At 41.2% G+C, this 18,773-nt stretch overlaps 1 protein-coding gene across 1 annotated transcript in view; it reads right to left on the bottom strand.

The window, feature by feature from the left end:
* Positions 1 to 18,773, bottom strand: part of LOC149787519 (uncharacterized) — a 56,555-nt gene that overhangs the window by 20,487 nt on the left and 17,295 nt on the right. Inside the window, exon 2 of the mRNA XM_089973646.1 lies at positions 11,564 to 11,749. Within this exon, the coding sequence (XP_089829772.1) occupies positions 11,564 to 11,749 (186 nt within the window). The remainder of the gene's footprint in view (positions 1 to 11,563; positions 11,750 to 18,773) is intronic.

The following is an 18,773-nucleotide window of genomic DNA, read 5'->3' on the forward strand; positions in this document are numbered from 1 at the left end:
GGCCACTTCTTGGGTCCAAGCCTCAAAACCCCTTTTTTCCAGGCACGTACATCTGTCCAATGGGGGTGTAAGTCACAAGCTACACACACATCGTCATATACGTCTTCGGTAGCTAAAAGTTGACGAATCTTTTTTTCCCGTAGAGGTCGAGAAGTATCCAGATGAAAACGCAAGGCTTTAAGCAAAAGGAGTCTTTCGTGAACATTTAAGGCTATTTGGGTGGTAAGTACTGTTCGTAAAGAGTCCACAAGGAATCGGCTGGTAAACGAAATCCCAGAAAACAAGTCACTAAAACACATACCCCTTGTCAACCCAAATTGAACGGAAACAGTTCTTGTAATAATTGATGGTAATGATCCACGGTTTGAATATGGTCATTGAGTTCCTTCCACGGAATCTGTTCAATCACATGTGATAAAAGTCGTGGCATGAATTCCTGTTTTTATACTCTCTTTGTTTCGGAAGCAATACACGTACTTTCTAGCCAGAGATCTTCGTTCTCCAGTTGGAAATTTAAATGCTCCAAATTGTAACCTACACATCAGAGTTCGATTAGAAGATTCCACGTAATAGACCTTTGTAATCCTTTAACTCGTCTTCCTCAATGCGTTGCTCTAGGTGAATCTCGAAGTAACCAAAATGATGAACATTTCGATCATTCACTAATTCAAAGTGTTGAACAAGGTCTGACGACTGGAACAATTTCTGACGAATCAGTTCTTTTATACCAATTAGGTACCAATGGTTAAACATCTGGTGACGTAACGGATGCAATTGTTCTTTACTTCTGACTTGTATTTTGACCAGTTCTCGGTAAATGCGTTCTCTCAACTCCACAGGCATGTCATGAATGTTCTCTAGCAAAGTATCCATGAATAGGTCAGTCAGTACAATTTACAATCTTTTCCTAGAGCAAAGGGAATCCACATAGTAAGTAATTTCTGACCACTGCCACTCAGGGTAACGTCCAAGAATCTCATTGAAATCTTTTGATGTAAACGGTCTAAAGCGATATAATAGGATGAATGCACACTAGACCCAGAGAAATCTAACACACTGGTTGAGCTTTTTCACTTTCCTCTTGTGAATTTCTCGACACAAAAGTTCTACAGTTACCCATTGAGATTTCACTCTGGCAAGCCCCTGCCAAACTTCCTTGTAAATCTTCTCTTGCAGTTCTTTAAGTAATGATTGAATATCATTTTTTAAATGAAGTTTAAATACTGGTCTCGGTGATGTCCAACATTTGACTCCTAGCCAGATTGGTTTCTTCTTCTTCAACGACATGGTAAGTTACTTCAATGTCTCGGCCCCACTAAGGGTAAGTAATGACAATTCGATGACCATCGAGCATGTTCTAGGTAGGCCGAATCTTGTGGTTCCCAGTGGTGAAGTGACACACCGCAACTGAAGCACTTGACTTTATCCACTTCGCCCAAGTAGAAAAATCCGGCTCTGGCTAATTCTTCGGGGGTCGTTCCTCCCAGATACTTAGGCAATTTTCCTTTGAACGATTGAAGACGATTTTCAAAGTCGCAGTATTCCGACAAACGCACAGGGAACAAATATTCGTCTTTCACAGGTTCGTTTCGATGAGGGAAGGGTGACATGGACAGGAGTTTGCTCAGGGATGGATGGCATCCGTAGGGTGGTAGACGTGAAGGTTGACATAAACATTGGCCATGAAACCCAATAAAGTGTCCACGATGACCAGGGACATCGATTTTGCATCCCTCAGGTTTGACACGCACAGCATCACTTTCCATGATAGGGGCAGTGAGAACAAAGTTCCCATGATGCTTTACGGCATCGCTAAGGTCACAACGTACAGCATCGTTCCCATCGCAAGGCTCACAATCGACTCGTCTGCAAACTCCGTTACGCAATTACAATGGTAACCGCATCGACGCTTGCAATTTCCTTCCGGACATTTTCCGTCGCAATACATGAGTCTTATCCATCCAATATTAGTCACACAAGGGGATGATAAAACTTTTTTACAATCCCCAAACTGGAACGATGTCTCTTTCAAAAGATTCATCTTGTTCGCTTAGTCTTGGTAGTCACAATGAACTATTGATCTTGCCTATGGTTCTTTTTTATACTAGTCACAATGAAGTCTCAAGCTTGCACATCGTTCCTTTTTTATGTCTTGTTTTGGAAGGTACCGTCTCTAAGGTGCCGTCATAATTGTACCGTAGTGTAATGGGTGGAAAGGCCATAGAAAGGTAAGGACAGTGCGGAGACCATCGAGCATGTTCCAGAATAGCTGAATCTTTATAGATACATAGATCCATTCGTAACTTCAGGCCACAACTGAAACACTGTACTTCGTATCCCAATCCAGTCTCAGGTCCCAAGTAGACAAATCCTGTTCTAGCTAAAACATGCGAAGTAGGTTATCCTTCCCTATCCGTGGTCCATTTTTGAAACGTTTCCAATCGATGGGCACAATCACAATAGTCAGGCAAGAAGACCGGAAAATGGTGGGGTTTGAACTTGGAGTTCTCATCGGGTTTCTCACTCGATTCTTGCTGTGGCGAAGTCATCCTTCTGGTGAGTGGCTCTCTTCTTACAACCAATGTTTTATACCAACATGTCCATACGGCAACGTAAAGTGATTGGGAAGTCGCGCTCGCTTAGGTACACGATTTGATAGACTTTCTCCAAGGGTCGACTGACGATGTGGTGAGTGGGTAAACGTTCAATCTTGTTGAGCTGATAGGTGGTCACTTTAAAGTGGTCATCTTTTCCAGAGTGTAAGGCTTCTTTCATATCGCCAAAGTTCACCACTCGAGTGGTACGATAATTCAGAGTCAATCCTTTCACTTTACACTTCGTGTGCACTTCTCCTTGTTTGTCCCCGTATTCGTAGCCGTAATTTTTAGGACCGCCACTTGCGAAACTTAGAATCTTGTCGTCGGTGTGCTCGTCTGTTCAGGCTCCTAAACGGTCTCCTTCGATGTCAGGGTGCTGTTGACTCGGGTGATCGATGTAAATGCAACTATCCGTGTCAAAGTACAGGACGCGTTCCCCTAACAGTTCTAAAGCTTCGTACAATTTTAAGCGAGCATGAGCTGTCACGTACGCCGCAATGATGACATTTCCAAAGGGATCGGCTTCTACAAAGTCCAGATCTTCTTCGTAATTGACTAAGATCAAATCCTCGCGAACGACGTCCACGTGTTTCATAAATTTGGTTTTGTCCTGAATCATCTGAAAGTAGCGGGAAGGTTCTGTCAAATACTCCGTCTTGGGTAAACACGGTCGTTGTACCATTTTTCCACACAAGCAATTTAACATCACTTTGGCAAACGATCGCCTGCCTTCGTTTTCTCGATGTGATCTAAAGTAATGCCTTCTTGTGCCCAGTATTTCTCTTTGAATTTAATTTGGTCTTCGGGAGTGTGACACCAGGAAGGATAGCCAATGGCTTCTTGCTTCAGTTTCAAAAAGGCATCCACGTGGTCTGCGAAAATGCCTTTCTGCGTGGGGTCACCCTTGTGGTATTGTTGTGTCTTGGGAAAGTGGCAAATTTCGTACACTTCTAACAGTTGGTATCCCATGTCCAGATCTTTGAACAATTCTACGCTAACCCACGTTCCCGTCAAGGCACATTCGTCCTGGGTGTGCTGACAAGGTTGATCTTGGTTGCAAGTACGGCACAAAGGAAACATCAGTTTGCCTTGACAATGGTGAGGTAAGACGGGATGGTACAAGTCGGTGGGAGACAAAACTTTGCACTTGATCAAGCCTTCGTATTGTCGAATGTTTTTCAGGTCGATGTGTTCGGTGAACAATTGTGGGTGCCCTGAAGGAAAGCGACAATATTTGCACACGTAGGGATACAGCGAAGACACGTCCAAGTATTTAATTTCTTCTCCTTTCTCTTCGTCGGCTTGGTACAGCAAACAGGTGGCATTGGTCCTTCCTCCGTACAAACTATCCCTCGGATTCAGGGGGTCCATGAACTGGTAACTTTCCACGGTGCGTTTAAATTCGGGATCGGTTTTCATCGTACTCGTGTTCCCACATTTCCACCACTTGGTATCCTTCCTGTTCTAACTTTAGGCGTCGCTGACAAGTGTCCTGGTACAAGTCTTCCATGGTTCGGTGTAAAGACTGATTTTTAGTGCCACGATCAGGATAGTAGACAGGACACCCGTGAAATAAGCAACCTTTAAACTCGTACACGATCTTGGGGTTTTCTAAGTCCCAACTATCGACCGAATACGTTCCGATGGTCTTTTCGCCCCCCCCCCGCCCCCCCGCCCCCCGTTGCGGGCATGCTGAATCCATTTGTCTTCCTTGTCGCACAAGTAATGTAACCAACGTAGGGCTTTGATCGAGTACTGACGTTTGACATATTTGGTCGTTTGAGAACTGATGACAGCCACGGTGTTTTCAGGCATGAATCGTTGTCGGTAGACTAAGGAACATGATTTGGCAATGGTGCAAACTTCTTTCAAAGGATCGACCGCTCCGTGTTCCATGAACAGTTCTCGAAATTTTCCACAGCAACTCCGTAAAATGTCCACGTCGGAACGACAATACTTTAGCATTTCTTCCTGAAAGTCGAAAGGGTCCGAGACATGGGCCCGGTACCAAGCGTAGAAAGCTTCTCGTTGTTCGGTACGCATGTTGTCAGGGTCGTAATAGTGAGCCTCAGACAAATGGGGTATAACGGCGTGCTGATTGGCTTCCGTATTGAAAAAGTGTGGGAAATAACCTTTAGCCATTTCTGTCATTCCAAACCTTTTAGGCATTCGGCTCAAAGGCATGGCCAAATAGCTCATGGAATCTTTAAACTGCACCTGTCCCACTTGCATGAAAATGATTTTGGCTCCGTTCAAAGTCACTTTAGGACGCTCCGTACCATGTTCCGTATAGTATCTGAGAAGAAACTGTCCATCGTATCCGGAGAAATTGTGAGCCATCACTGTGGCATGACGATGACAATCTCCGTAACGTTCGATGTCCTCTTGGCTCCACGTCTTGTTGATGGGGTCTAAGACCCATTGTGCGAAATCGGCTAGCGTGTTCGGTCCCCGAAAGATTTTTTCACGCCCTCCAGAAATCTTACTGCAGTGAGGGCAATGACTGAAGATTGGTTCTTGAATGCACTTTTCGCAAGCTCGATGAGCCACGCAGAAATTAGGAATGTGAATGCCAGTCTTTTGCATGCATTCAAAATAGAAAAAGATGAAATTGCCTCTCTTTTTGTGACCATCCTCTTTCTCTGGTTGGGTTTGGTATTTCTGCATGTAGCATTGATGTTCCAAGTCCACGATTTGGTGACAAATGTGACATTTTTTCTTTCCTCGACATGCATGTGTCTTGGCAGTATTGGTACGTAAGCTTTGTCCACACGAAGGGCACAATCTTAGGAGTTAACAAGCACATTTCTGCTCTGAACCTTGCGTCTTCAAATGTTGTTGGTAACAGGTAGGGCTGACAAACGTGCGCAGACAAGCATGACAATGCACTCGCTCTTGTCCTTCGTCCAGACAGGGTTGAGAGGCCAAACATCCTGAGCATTTCGATCCACAATGTTTGTGTTGTTCTCGATTTTTATAGCCATGGTCACATTTCTCACAGTAATAACTGTATCCCAGGAATGCGGTGATACTAGTAATGGTATCGAAATGTTCATCGTGATGATAAAGGTGAATGTATTTTCCATCCTTAAAATCTTGGCCTCGAAACAACAGAGGCCCGCGCACTTCTTGAGGGTGCACTTTCAAGGTGTAGCGTGGAGCTAGGATATCTTGCAATTTTTGCATCTCAGGAATGCCGCAGGATGTGTTTTTGGACAGGCCGACTTGTTGCAACAGGAGTTCTGCTTCACTTCGTTGTTTGGCTCGGTCGGATTGTCGAATGTTCTCCCAGGCTCTTTTCCATTCTGCCGTGTCGTTTTTGTCGGCATAGGTTCGTCCCACCACGATAGCCCTGGCTAAACATATCTGGTCTTGAGAATTGTGAATTTGGACGAGGCTCTTTTTGGTGCTACGAAGACCGTTCACCAATAATACCTTTTTGCGCTGTCCGGTCCCTTGAGGAGGAGAAACGTGGGTCATGTCCAGTGTGGCTTTTCCATCGTTGATGTCAAACTGGTCATTGGATTGTTGTACGTGTTGAATCTTGTCCATGACTTTGGAAGCTGTCAATTCTGCAGGGCTGCTAAACTCGATCCAAACAGGGGATTTTAAGCCGTCGTGTTGTATGGAAAGTCTCAAGCGATCGTCTTCTTTGGCTCCACATTGTCGTTTCATTGTGGTGAGCAAAGAATCCCACACTTCGGTGATGAACCCTTCTGCTTTCTCTAACGGTACTTCGGACTTGAAATCTTTAAACTTCACCGTGTATTTGTAAGCCGTGGTTCTAAATTTTCTAGAGGGACGCTTTTCGGTCTCTTGAATGGAATAGTACTTTTCAGGGTTGACTAAGGGTGGTGAACTTTGTTTAGAGGAAAACTCTATTGGTTTGGTTTCTGGTTCACTCATGTCCTCTTCAAAATCACTGGCATGAATTTGTGCCAAGACTTCAGCTCTGGTACGAGGCGATAGATCACGTTTCTGCCTCTTAATTTCTTCTTCTTTCTTCTTGAATGAATTTAATCGTTTCATCTTTATAGCAAAACGTCAAATGACTAAAATTTAAACACCATGGGTTACTTTATAGTCATGACAGACCAGCGTATATAACGGGTGTGTGTCTTGTCCTTCCACTATTCATTTCACTCTCAAACCGAGCACAACGATGGACGAGACTACACAAATCGAACTTTTCATCCGAGCTTTGCGAGGGGTCATCCGAAAATTTTCTTCAGACCAGCCGACGGACTACTCACCCTCCTATCGAGATAAAAGTCAAGATACTTGCTATATCTGTCAGAAGAAAGGGCATTGGTCTTCAGAGTGTCCAGACCGTCAAAAAAGCAAAACAGGGGCTAGAAGAGACAAAAGTCAAGATACCTGTTATTATTGTCAAGAAAAAGGACATTGGTCTCCAGATTGCCCTAAGAAACAAGAGGAGCCAGAAGAAGAGAGGGATTCTGGAGAGGAAGAAGAAGATGAAGAAAGCAGACAGGTGAAGAAAAAGAAACAGGAGAAGAAAAGAAGAAAGGAAGAAAGTGAGGACGAAGAGGAGGAAAAGACTGTGACTGTGAAGAAATTCAAAAAACAGAGAGAGTGAACAAAGAGACAGAAGAAGTTGTGAACTTTTTAAAGTGCTATGTTATGAATTGTGAATTGGATTGTAAATATTTATAAAAGAATAAATTATGTATAAAAGGTAAGTGTCTTTGGGTTTTGATTTTAAAATAAGAACCTACACTCACGCACTCATACACAGACACGTACTATAGGGGTAAAATGTTGTTTTCTTTTAGTTTGAATGGATGTTGGCAATTGAAAGACTATCTCTTTTCGAGAGATATGAGTGGCCCTGAAAAGGTCCTTTTTGGTGTATGGGTGAGTTTAAACAATCAACTTTATCTGCCTTAAGCCTTTGCCACGGCCAAGGCCTACTTCTGGACTGCGTAATGTTGATGATGATGATGATTTGGTTGAAATCACTAAGGGTGGTACGGTAGGCTTAGTCACAGGGTTGGAGTGTTTAGCTCGGGAAGGATGTATTCTCTTCGGTCGTAATAAAGAAGTCTGATACATTTGTTTCAGACTTCTTAACTCTGCTAAAATGTCTAACAGTACCGTGACCGTGTGACTTTCACACCCTTATTTCTTTGCTGCTGATGATTCTTCTTCTTCTTGCTGCTGTTGCTGTAGGAGAAAAGCTTGTTCCCCTTCCTTTTGCTGTTGTATAAATTTCTCCAATTCTTCTTTCTGTCTCTGTCTAAAATTCTCCACGTGTGGTAATGAAGGAGAAGGTGACGAAGGTTCCGGAACAAATTCTTGCGAGGTAAGAAAATCCACAAAATCCCAATTCACCTCTTCTGAAAGTAAGTCCGGGTTCCCTTGGGTTCACCCCAATTGATCGTTTTCTGAGTTTCCGTCATGTTGAAAAACTGTCGCATGGATTGACTGCGCACAGGCGCTAGCGAACCTATATAGGGAATGTGACGTCACAGACTGCTCTCTTCGGATTGGACGTCGGATGACTAAATTTTGTAACGCGTGTTTGGATTGGTCAATGAACTCAATCTGTTTCAATCCTTCCTCTCCCTATAGATAAGCGCAGTTCACTGCATTCCTTCACCTGTTCTCGACATCCCAACATGTGGACCACAGTGGAATCATCAACTCTTGTCTCTTCCATGATGTTCCGGACGGACATACCGATGTATGTCCGATCAAGTGGACTATTGTCCATAGGACAGAAACAAGCCTATGGATACGAAGGATTTACGTGGAGAGGCAAGAATGCCTAAAGAGGGTTCTCATTTACGGCCCTGAAATCAGACGTAGTTTGAGGAAAAGAAGAACATCTCAAAGATAACCTCTATGTTAACAGTTAACATAAAACCAAAGGCCCTTTTCAGGGCCCCTTCATATGCCTCGAAAAGATCTTGACTTTCATGCCTACCCCCCCTTTTTTTTAAAAAAAAAAAAAATAGAGACCCAACCCCCCCCCCCGTTTAAATTTTCCTATGTTCAATTTCCATAGACCCATAAGGTCGGGACCGTATTAAAATAGGGTCCCGACCCTGTTCAATTCCCCTTGACGCTATAGTGCCGGTCCTGTATTCTCCATGTTAAATTCCCCTTGACCCTATAGTGCCGGTGCTGTATTCCCCATGTTAAATTCCCCTTGACCCTATAGTGCCGGGCTAGTTTTCCCACGTTAAATTTACATAGACCCAATAGTGCCGGTCCTGTATTCCCCATGTTAAATTACATAGACCCTATAGTGCCGGGCTAGTTTTCCCCATGTTAAATTTACATAGACCCTATAGTGCCGGGACCATGTTTTAATGGTAAGTCCCATAGACCCGGAATCGCCCCCATATACTACTACCGAACAACCTGAAAACAAATCAGGTAGACCATAGAATTTTATTGGGAAAACCAAGGTCTTGAACTCAATCCAAGTAAATATGTTGTTGACAAATGATTAATATCTTAAAGTGTAATCTGCAGCCATTTACAAAAGTTAGCTATGCAATATGTTGTTTACAAATGACTGTTGAAATCTACAATCATGGACAAAAGTTAAACACACTATATCGATATACATCACATCACTGGGGGAAAAAAAACCGAAGAAGCTAAATGGCAGGAAAATTCACAAAACAGAAATGTTTGAATCGGATATTATGTTACTCTCGCATCTTTTGTCGTTAGGGTAGGGACAGACTCACTGAAATAGAAACACGGCATAAATTTACAGATAATATCATAAGGTAATAGCTAGAAGGCAGGAGAAGATGGAAAGAGGACTGGATGGGTGAACGCAGTGCTCCTGCTTTCCGTGGCTTTCCTGTGTAGCATTTTTAACGAGCTGTTCATTGCACAATTTTATTAATTCGCAAACGAAAACGCGCACAAAGTAGCAGGTGGCACATGCCAACGTAGACGATAAACAACTAGAATTCAAAACATTATCATCAACGGCCTTTGTCACTCTCCAATCTTTGTCAAAGGCGCGCAGTACGAATTGTACCCAGTAGATACGCTATGGCTCAACCATCATCGAAGTTAGATATGGCAATGGTAAAAATGCTATAACGCTAACAGGGTTGTTATTTCATCGAAGTTCGATATGGCAATTTTAAAATTGCTATAACGCTAACAGGGTTGTTATTTCATGGAAGTTAGATATGGCAATGGTAAAAATGTTATAACACTAACAGTGTTGTTATTTTATTAGCTTTGTAAAGATACTTGCCTTGGATTCCTTTCTTTTGGGAATTTCAACAAAATTTGGATAACCTACATCTGCATCTTGCAACTCTATTTATACTCAGTGCGTCTATAATTTATCAAACAAAATTCACTAAGATTGATCATTTATTGCTTTTATGCATTCACATTTGCGTGAAATTCATATAATAGAACTTTGTACTCTGCTTGGGAGAAAGCAGTATCAACAAAATGGGTAAATCGTAGAAGCAGTAAACAGGCATATTTGCTGCAGCCTTACCCAAATCAAAAAACTTTGTGAATTTGAAATCTTATGACCAAATGCTATAGTGCATCTGCACCCAAACCAGAAACTTTGTGAGCAAAAACCTTAAGCAGCAAAGACTATGGCGTACCAGCAATAAATAAAAACTTGAACCCAGACTGGGTTCCTTTCACCCACCCCCTTGTATAAATGAGAAGAAAAAAAATAAAGAAAAACATATTCTAAACACCCATAACTTGCGTGTCTCAATACTAACGTATTAACTCGGCATATAAGAAATAAGATGAGTGTTTTAGACTTTAATGCTTGTTGGTTGCTTGACACACACTGCATCTTCATGCTTCAGCTATGTATATCTGTATTAAATATTTAGAAGTATTTTTCACTTAGAACAGCATATGCAATTCTTTTCTGCTTGCTGTTGGACATGGCTTTTTGCTACCAACCTTTATGACCTAAACTTTGTGCTACCAAGCTTTATGGCCAAAGCCTTGTTTGTACTAAATGACGCCGCTTGTACGACCAATGTTTTCGATCATAATGTAGTCCATACATTAGCACGCTACCATTTTACAACCATTTTATGTAAGTGACTTGTTTGACTCAAATGTTTTGTTATTAATTACAGTTGCCTTAATTTAATGCCTCCATTCATTAATTGCACCCTTAGATACGATATTATCTTCACACACACACACACACACACGCGCGCACACGCACACGCACGCACGCGCGCACGTGCGCGTATTTGATGTAAATAGTAAGGTAGATGATGGGAATAGTCTCAGCTTCTTCATCATTCCTTGTAAACCAAAGTATTGAATTCATTAACTCTGTTTGCAGCTTTCATTGGAATTCAAACACTCTTGAAGACACATTGATAATGGTATGAGAATGTAGGGGTAGGTGGTTGTATGTTAAAGATATGTAGACGTTTTCATACACTTTGACGTAATTTGGAAATTTGCGAATATTGTACAGTCTAAACTTTGCTTTATTTCTCCTAAATGTTTGCAATCACGAACAATGAAATTGAATTGACTACCAAAGGTCCACGATTAATTGTTCCTCAGACACGATTATAAGATGGAGGAAGTAGCATCAAGGTAATCATACACGGTTTAGTAAGTTTGACACGAAGGAAGAGTTTTAGTTTCGCCCTTAGAATGAAAAGAGTTCTCAAGTATTTGTTATTATTGTATCATCTATGACAAAATGGATTAATTATTTACGAACAACTTACAAAATATTTATATAAAACAACAATAATACTAACTATGAACAGTAAATAAAATAAAAACTAATCAACAGCTCGTGCGATTCTATTGTTTAAATGTAGATAACAGAACCGCACGTTTCAAACCGACTGGAACTAAATGGTTTGATCATGTATGAATTTGATAAAATAAATAAATAAATAAATAAATCTGTTGTACTGTAACTGGTGCAAAGTAAGCATCTTTTCGTTTTTACTTACAAGACATTCCGATGAAAGTGACGCCCCAAATACAACTCCAAATCCAGCCAATCAAAAAGCAGACTGTCAAAAGAAGTTGAAGAAAACCAATACCGATCACTGTGAGGCACGATCCGCACTTCTCTTGAGACGTCATATCATCTGTACGGGCACAGCATAAAACACTGAATCCAGCTACGATTGTTCCTGCAAAATTATATAACTGGAGCGCTGATTCTATGTTTTGATAAAAGGCAGTAGCTACCCTCATTAATATAATAAAGTAACTAACGACTTTCACTTCCATGTAAATTACTGTTATCCTTCAGACTAAAATAGTATTACATCTCCTTCTTTCTACAGTTTAAAGAATTATTATTAATAATTACTGCTAGTAAACAATTCAGACGTCAATTTTGTTATCGAAAGTTTAAAAATGTAACATTTTATCTTATTCACAAAAGAGAAAATATTGCGACGGATAAAACGATTTAAATCAAATGCTCGTCAATTTTCTTCATATGGTCAAATTTTTGTTCCCCCAAATAAATGGGATAGTCATCCTTATGTGGACAAAATGTACATAATTGGAGTTTTAGAATATTCCAATTTATTCTTTTTAAAACACTTTTTTCTAGTTAGGACATTTATGGTAATTCAAATATCGGCATTTTTCGGTTAATTCGTTGACCTAAGCACTTCGGTTAAACTAAGCCTTGGTTGAAACTTATCCTTCAGTCGACTTAAAAAGGTATATTGTATGTAATAGCCATCCAGATAACAGCAATTCATATAACATGTCATCCTGCTAGGACAGAAAAGAGCTATGATGTTACTGGGTCATTTTACGGCGGTTATACATTATATGTAATAAAAAGTATGGGAGCTACAATGTGGGTTAACTTGTTTATAATTGTTCCCAGTTTACACCTTAATATGTGTATATGCTTGTCATATCTTTGAACCTTGGCATCTATGTAAAAACTACAAGTATGTTTGATGTTTTATACGCCAATCTTGTGTTTTTCTTATATGTCGACAAAAAATTGTTATTTTGTTATCCATAAGGCTATTGTCACGCGTAAGTTTCAGTCAATGTTTCAACAATACTACATGTACCTAAGGACTTTACTGTTGTTGTTGTTGTTGTATGATTTAACGCCATGTTTTTAGCAAACGATAGCTATACATGGCGGCCAGTATTACTGATGGATGAAGAACCCAGGAAAACCCTTGAAAGAACCACTGACCCACGAGGAACTACTCGCAAGCTTTCTCACATACCCACATTGGCTGAATCCGAAACTCGAACCCACGCAGACAGAGGTGAGATGACAGTCATCCGTAACGGAGAGCGCTTTAGACCACTCGGCTACTCCGGGCCGCGACTTTACTGTTTAACATTTTGTTCTTCTTCGGGCAAAGAAAGAAAGAAAGAAAGAAAGAAAAAAAAAGAAAGAGCGCTTTAGACCACTCGGCAACTCCGGGCCGCGACTTTATTGTTTACCATTTTGTTTTTCTTTGGGCAAAGAAAGAAAGAAAGAAAGAAAGAAAGAAAGAAAGAAAGAAAGAATGAATGAAAGAAAGAAACGTAGTGATAGTTTTTGTCATATCGTCATATGTCTAGTTGTACATTACAAGCATGACAAGTTTTATATTGCTAACAGTTATCAAATACTTTTTCAATTCTTATATTGAACACATTTATACAAATAATAGCGAATCTCAAGAAATAATAACAGAGGTATACTTTAACCATTATTTACAAATATTGTATAAAAACTCATGAATACATTACCTAATCAAAGCCAATGAATAATACATAAGTAAGACGTCTAGTCTTTATATACCTCAACGTTTGTTTGTTTAAAAAAAGCCATCGCTTTAAAAAACGAAAAGTACAAACGAGATAAAAGATGCACAGAACTTAGTTCATTCATTATTTTATAATTTCAAAACCTGATTATGCCCGGGGGAAGGGGCTAACACCTTTATCATCTGCGTGTTTGATTCTCAATGGAAGTTTTCAGTGTAAAAGACGTCCCTGCTCCTCAGTCATTTCCAGTTCCTGAACAAGTCCATTTTCAGCGAAGGGGTGAATGCACGACTACACATAAATGTACATAGAAGGAAAAACTACGTCGTCTGCTTCCGATATTTAGAATATCGAATCAAGCAAAGGAAAAGAATGACAACCACAAATTTGCCTTTCATGTGGATTTAGCAAGCGGTGTAATTTGAATTTCATGTGTGCAAAGGGGTATAACTCTAAAGTCTGAACATTATGTCAATTTACGGAATTATATGGAGTTACTGAACAGGATGAACTACGTCACTCTGTTTTTGAGGAAAATAGACTCGACCATAGTGTAGACAATAAGGCGCCGTGTTAGTATGGAAAGTCCGTTAATGCTTGTTAATTAGGGTCAGTCAAATGTGTTATTATATATTTATGAATAAAGAGGGACACTTCAGCAGCAGGGGGGGGGGCGAATCGGACATTTTGTCCAAACGTCATTTGGCTTAATTAATACTTTCTGCACTCAGCGGATCCGGTGTCGTCAGCGCCCGGTAAAAAAAAAACGACGTCGTCGTCGTTGTCATCGTCGAGGGGGCCAAATCGACAATTGTCCGGACGTCATTTGGTTTAATTAATACCTTCTGCGCGCCGATCCCAGCGTCGTCAGCGTCCGGTAAAAAAACGCGACGACCGCGTCGATGTCATCGCCCCCCCCCCCTGCTGCTATGATCTTACAAACAGAGTGATCACTAACTCCTCCTCTTGTAGATCAATTAGGTTATTTGACTGATCGGTAAGTTTAAAATTAATTCTCGTTAAAAACCGATTATGGCATCGCATATAGACCGGATTAATCGGATTCTCAACGATTAAAAATCCCGGAGGGGCTGTTGGTGAAAATGAATAAAGGATATATCCCTGTTGAGCTTGATTTGATTGATTGGTATCTACCTGGTAACTCCCTTCAATAGCATCACACACTAGATTAATTGCTATCACCGATGCGATATTTACGTTGTACGGGGCAATATGCCTACCATCATCTCCGTTATCGTGTTTGAGGATATAAGTTGATGGACTGAGAAAATCATTAAGAGACTTTCTTAGTTCTGGCGCGTTGTATCCTGGAAACCTGAAATCGGGTAAATCGGCTTCTGCGATATTATACTCGGTTAGGAATCGTTGTTTATTATCATCGCTGCTATCGGATATTGTTTTAACGATTCGTTTATTGATATATTCCATGTCTGATATAAGTTGATTTAACACCTCAACGTGTTTTCGTGTTTTTGTTTCCCGTAGCTGTTCTAGTTGTGATTGGTAAATACGATTAATCTCGGCAAACGCATCAGTGATATCATTTAAACCAACTGTGGTCGACGCGAACAATTTAGGAGTTTCCTTATACGGAAACTCCCATTGCATGGTATTCCTGTCTCGAAATATAAACTTGCTGGGTAATAACGCGCCTTTTATAATAGACCAATCAGGTCGATACCGGGGGGTAATCTCATGATACATTGCTCATTCGTGTGCAAGTCCTCGGGGATTTCATGAGGTGGATTCTCAGGCCATCCTAGTATGGTTCTTATTGAACTGTTATAAATATCAACCATGTACCCCGGTGTGCTTATTTCAATCGTCGACGATAACGTCGGTTCATGAACCGTAATAGCGATTTTTGATTCTTTTCCTGTGATCGATTTTATCCTGCGTTGAAATTCTTTATTGATTTGTTCTATTTGGTATGACCCAGTTGGTATTGTAACCTCCTTCCAGTCTGAGGTCCCATCGGGTTTATTTGTCCATGCAAAAACCAGCGAGTTATTAGGTTGTTGTCCGTTAAATGCGTCCGCTCGGATATTAGGCCAACTGTGATATATTCGCAATTTTGCCAGCGCTATTTCCTTCACTGGAACCGGTGATGGGAAGTTCACACTGAATTCGGGTTTTGTTGACGTTATCGATATCATATTTGTTTGTACCGGAGTGGTGTTCTCCGCGATCCGCTGAAGTAATTGAAACCCTTCGGGGTTCAGCGACATTATTATTATTCGTTGTTTTTAGTGTCTAATTTCAACAACCAGAGCCCATTGAAGTGGTTCCGGCTTCCAGTTGAAAATCCTCGATTTTTGACATCGCGGAGCTATACAACTGGACCATCGTGGAGAATTCAACATCGGATATGAACAAATTATCAATCGACAACGAGATCAACCCGGATAATTTCGAGTACGCGTTGGATACTATTTGATGTTTTACTGTATACTCGTCGAGTTTTTTCTGAAAACACGATGACATCTTTTTAGTGATTGCGTTGGCGACTCCAGCAATTGTTGTCATCGCGGAGATAGCGTATGGAACAGCGATCGGGGCTATCGTGGTCACCGTGGATAAAATAACACCGGTACCGGCTACTATACCCGACACCGAGTACACGACCGCGTCGATGGCGGTTATTTTTCGGCGGTATTTTTTTATTTTTGCGCGGTATTGTTCGGAAAGCGTTTTCAAGTTCGCGGAGAATTCTTTTGCGGTATCGAATCGATATTGATGTGACGTCGGTGATACCTCTGATTCAATTACCCTGGTGGTCATTTTTATTTTAAAAGAGCTAGTGTTTTTAATTAATTAGATTCGCTACAAATTCCACATACCATGTGATGTTTGCCCCGGCTAAATTTCCATCAACGGCATAAATTGTAAACTGTTCAGTTGCGTTCTTGTCTATAATTGTTGATATTGTATTGTTAAACCCGGATGAACTCGACGATAATATATTAAACTGCATCATTGAAACCAGTGTCAATCGATAAATGCCCTTAACAGTTGCGGTAATATTTACTGTATTCTGTGTAGGAGTCCAATTGAATGATCCATGCCGAATTGTGTATACTGTGTTGATGATGTTTTCATGAGGGGTTTTTATTTTTTCGAATTGCTCTGCTACTCTCGGTAGTCCGTCTTTAATCGCTTCAACATCAGTTCTGATTATTTCTATTCTCCGCAAATTCGCGTCTATATTATTCTTGTTCGCTGCAACATTAGTTTTGATTGTTTCTATTTCCCGTGTATTCTCGGTTATACCTTTTTTGTTCGCTGCAACATCAAGTTTGATTGTTCCTATTTCATATGTATGCACGTCTATACCTTTTTTGTTCGCTGCAACATCAGTTTTGATTAATCCTATTCCCCGCCAATACGCGTCTATATTTTTTTTGTTCGCTTCAATATCAGTTTTGATTGTTATTATGTCCTGTGTATGCGCGTCTACATTATTTATGATCGTTGTAACATCAGTTTTGATTGTTTCTATTTTCCGTCCATGCGAGTCTACATTATTTATGATCGTTGCAACATTAGCGCCGATTATTCCTATTTCTCGTTCATGCACGTCTACATTCCCTTTGCTCGTTGCAACATTAGTTTTGATTGTTTCTATTTCCTGTCTATACGCAGTGATATCATTTATAGTTGTTGTAATCTCATCCAGCTTGGTATTTTTTTTACCAAAGAATTTATCAAAGTTGTCATCGATCCTGTTAACATTTTTTCGTAACGTGTAAAATTGGCCCGACAGCGTTGTAAACTCCGAAATAGTAGTTTTTATCCCCGCAAGATTCGGTTCGGTTACCGTCGGGGTCCCAAAAAAACTAGCGGTAGTGAGTTGTATGTCGGCGACAGATTTTTTCACCTCGGTGACAGATTTTTTCTCCTGCGTGTCGAGTTCGATCACAAATCCATTCAACCCTATAAAACTGTCTCGGACGAATGTTATCCTATTCATCACCGCCGATATATGTTCACCCGGTTTGAGTCGTCCGTCGCTGGTATACAGCGCGATAGTGCCCTCGGCGGCATCACGCTGTCGTATTAAAACGTCATCCAGCGACACATTACTGGATTTCAATTTACCCTGGCGGTCTTGAAATACAACTATTTCACCTGGGTCAACACTGGTTAAGTTTAACGTATCAGCGATTTCATCCTCGATTAGTTTTTTTATGTCATTGGTGGCGGGCGTTTCCGTGGATCCTTTCAGCGCCGAAATAGGTCGTCCCCAAATATCAATCATCGTTATTGTAAAAAAAACAGCGTTTCTAATTAACCCGCCGGGCCTCTACGACCCCACTAGTGTATTCGTTTACAACCACATGAGGTGGTTTCCGCGATGATGAAATCGCCGCGAGTACGTTCAATACCTCACGGCCGCATATCGGTGGGTCGCTTAATCGCTGTGTTGGCAGCGTGGAATAAAAAACCCGAGCTGAACACGCCCGGATATACCGCATAAACTCTTTCGGCGGAGCTAACCCGTATGAATCAAAATAGACGATCGCACGCGGATCAATCGCGTATGCAACCCAATGAGTTCCCGCTCCGGAGGACCCATCGAGGTTAATTATGCCGGTTTCAATATTCCTTGGTGCCGCCGGTAATTGATCCCTCATAAAAACACCTCTGAAGTTTTTTATCGCTAGCGCGTTTGCGGCGTCTATTAAATCAAAATTAGACATAGGAGTTAATAAACGGTTCCCGGTAGTCTTAGACCCTTTCCCGAGTACCATGAATACGGGGTTCCCGGTAGTCTTAGACCCTTTCCGGCCACGGATAGTTTTTTTTTATAGCCTTTCCCGGTTGCCTTCTTCAATGCCATCCCCGCCGCGGTACCAACGGCTCCTAACGCCGCCGCCTTCGCCACTGCTGGTGCGGCCGCGGCAATCAATGCCGGAATCGCAGCTAACAGCGGAAATATCCCACCGGTCTTTTCCATGTTTTTAATCGCTGCGGCTGAAAAATCTATTTGAACACCCTTTTTATCCTTCATCGCCTTATTGAAATGTTTTATTTGACGCGCCGTCAACGATATCTTATGATTACCACCTGCCATCTGTGACGGCTTCAGCGTTATTGTGGTCCCGCATTGTTTAGCCGACTTTGATCGTAATTTCTTGACTTGACCATCAGTCAACTCTACACTGACGACACTATACGACATTTATTGTAAACGCGTTTGTGCTTTCAATTACATGTTTTCCACTGGTGCATCAATGATTCTCATTCGTCCACCAACACCTTCCAACAGCATTGATTTATCGCTGAGAATGACAGCAACCGCTCTGTAATTAACACCACCCGGGGCTATACGAGCTCGGAAGTGTATATCAACGACGGATTGTCTCGTTAAATCAAGATGTTCCAACGAAAAAT

The sequence above is a fragment of the Sinohyriopsis cumingii genome, chromosome 11 (genome assembly GCF_028554795.1).
Source record: "Sinohyriopsis cumingii isolate HCF-2022 chromosome 11, ASM2855479v2, whole genome shotgun sequence".
NCBI classification, from domain to species: Eukaryota; Metazoa; Mollusca; class Bivalvia; order Unionida; family Unionidae; genus Sinohyriopsis; species Sinohyriopsis cumingii.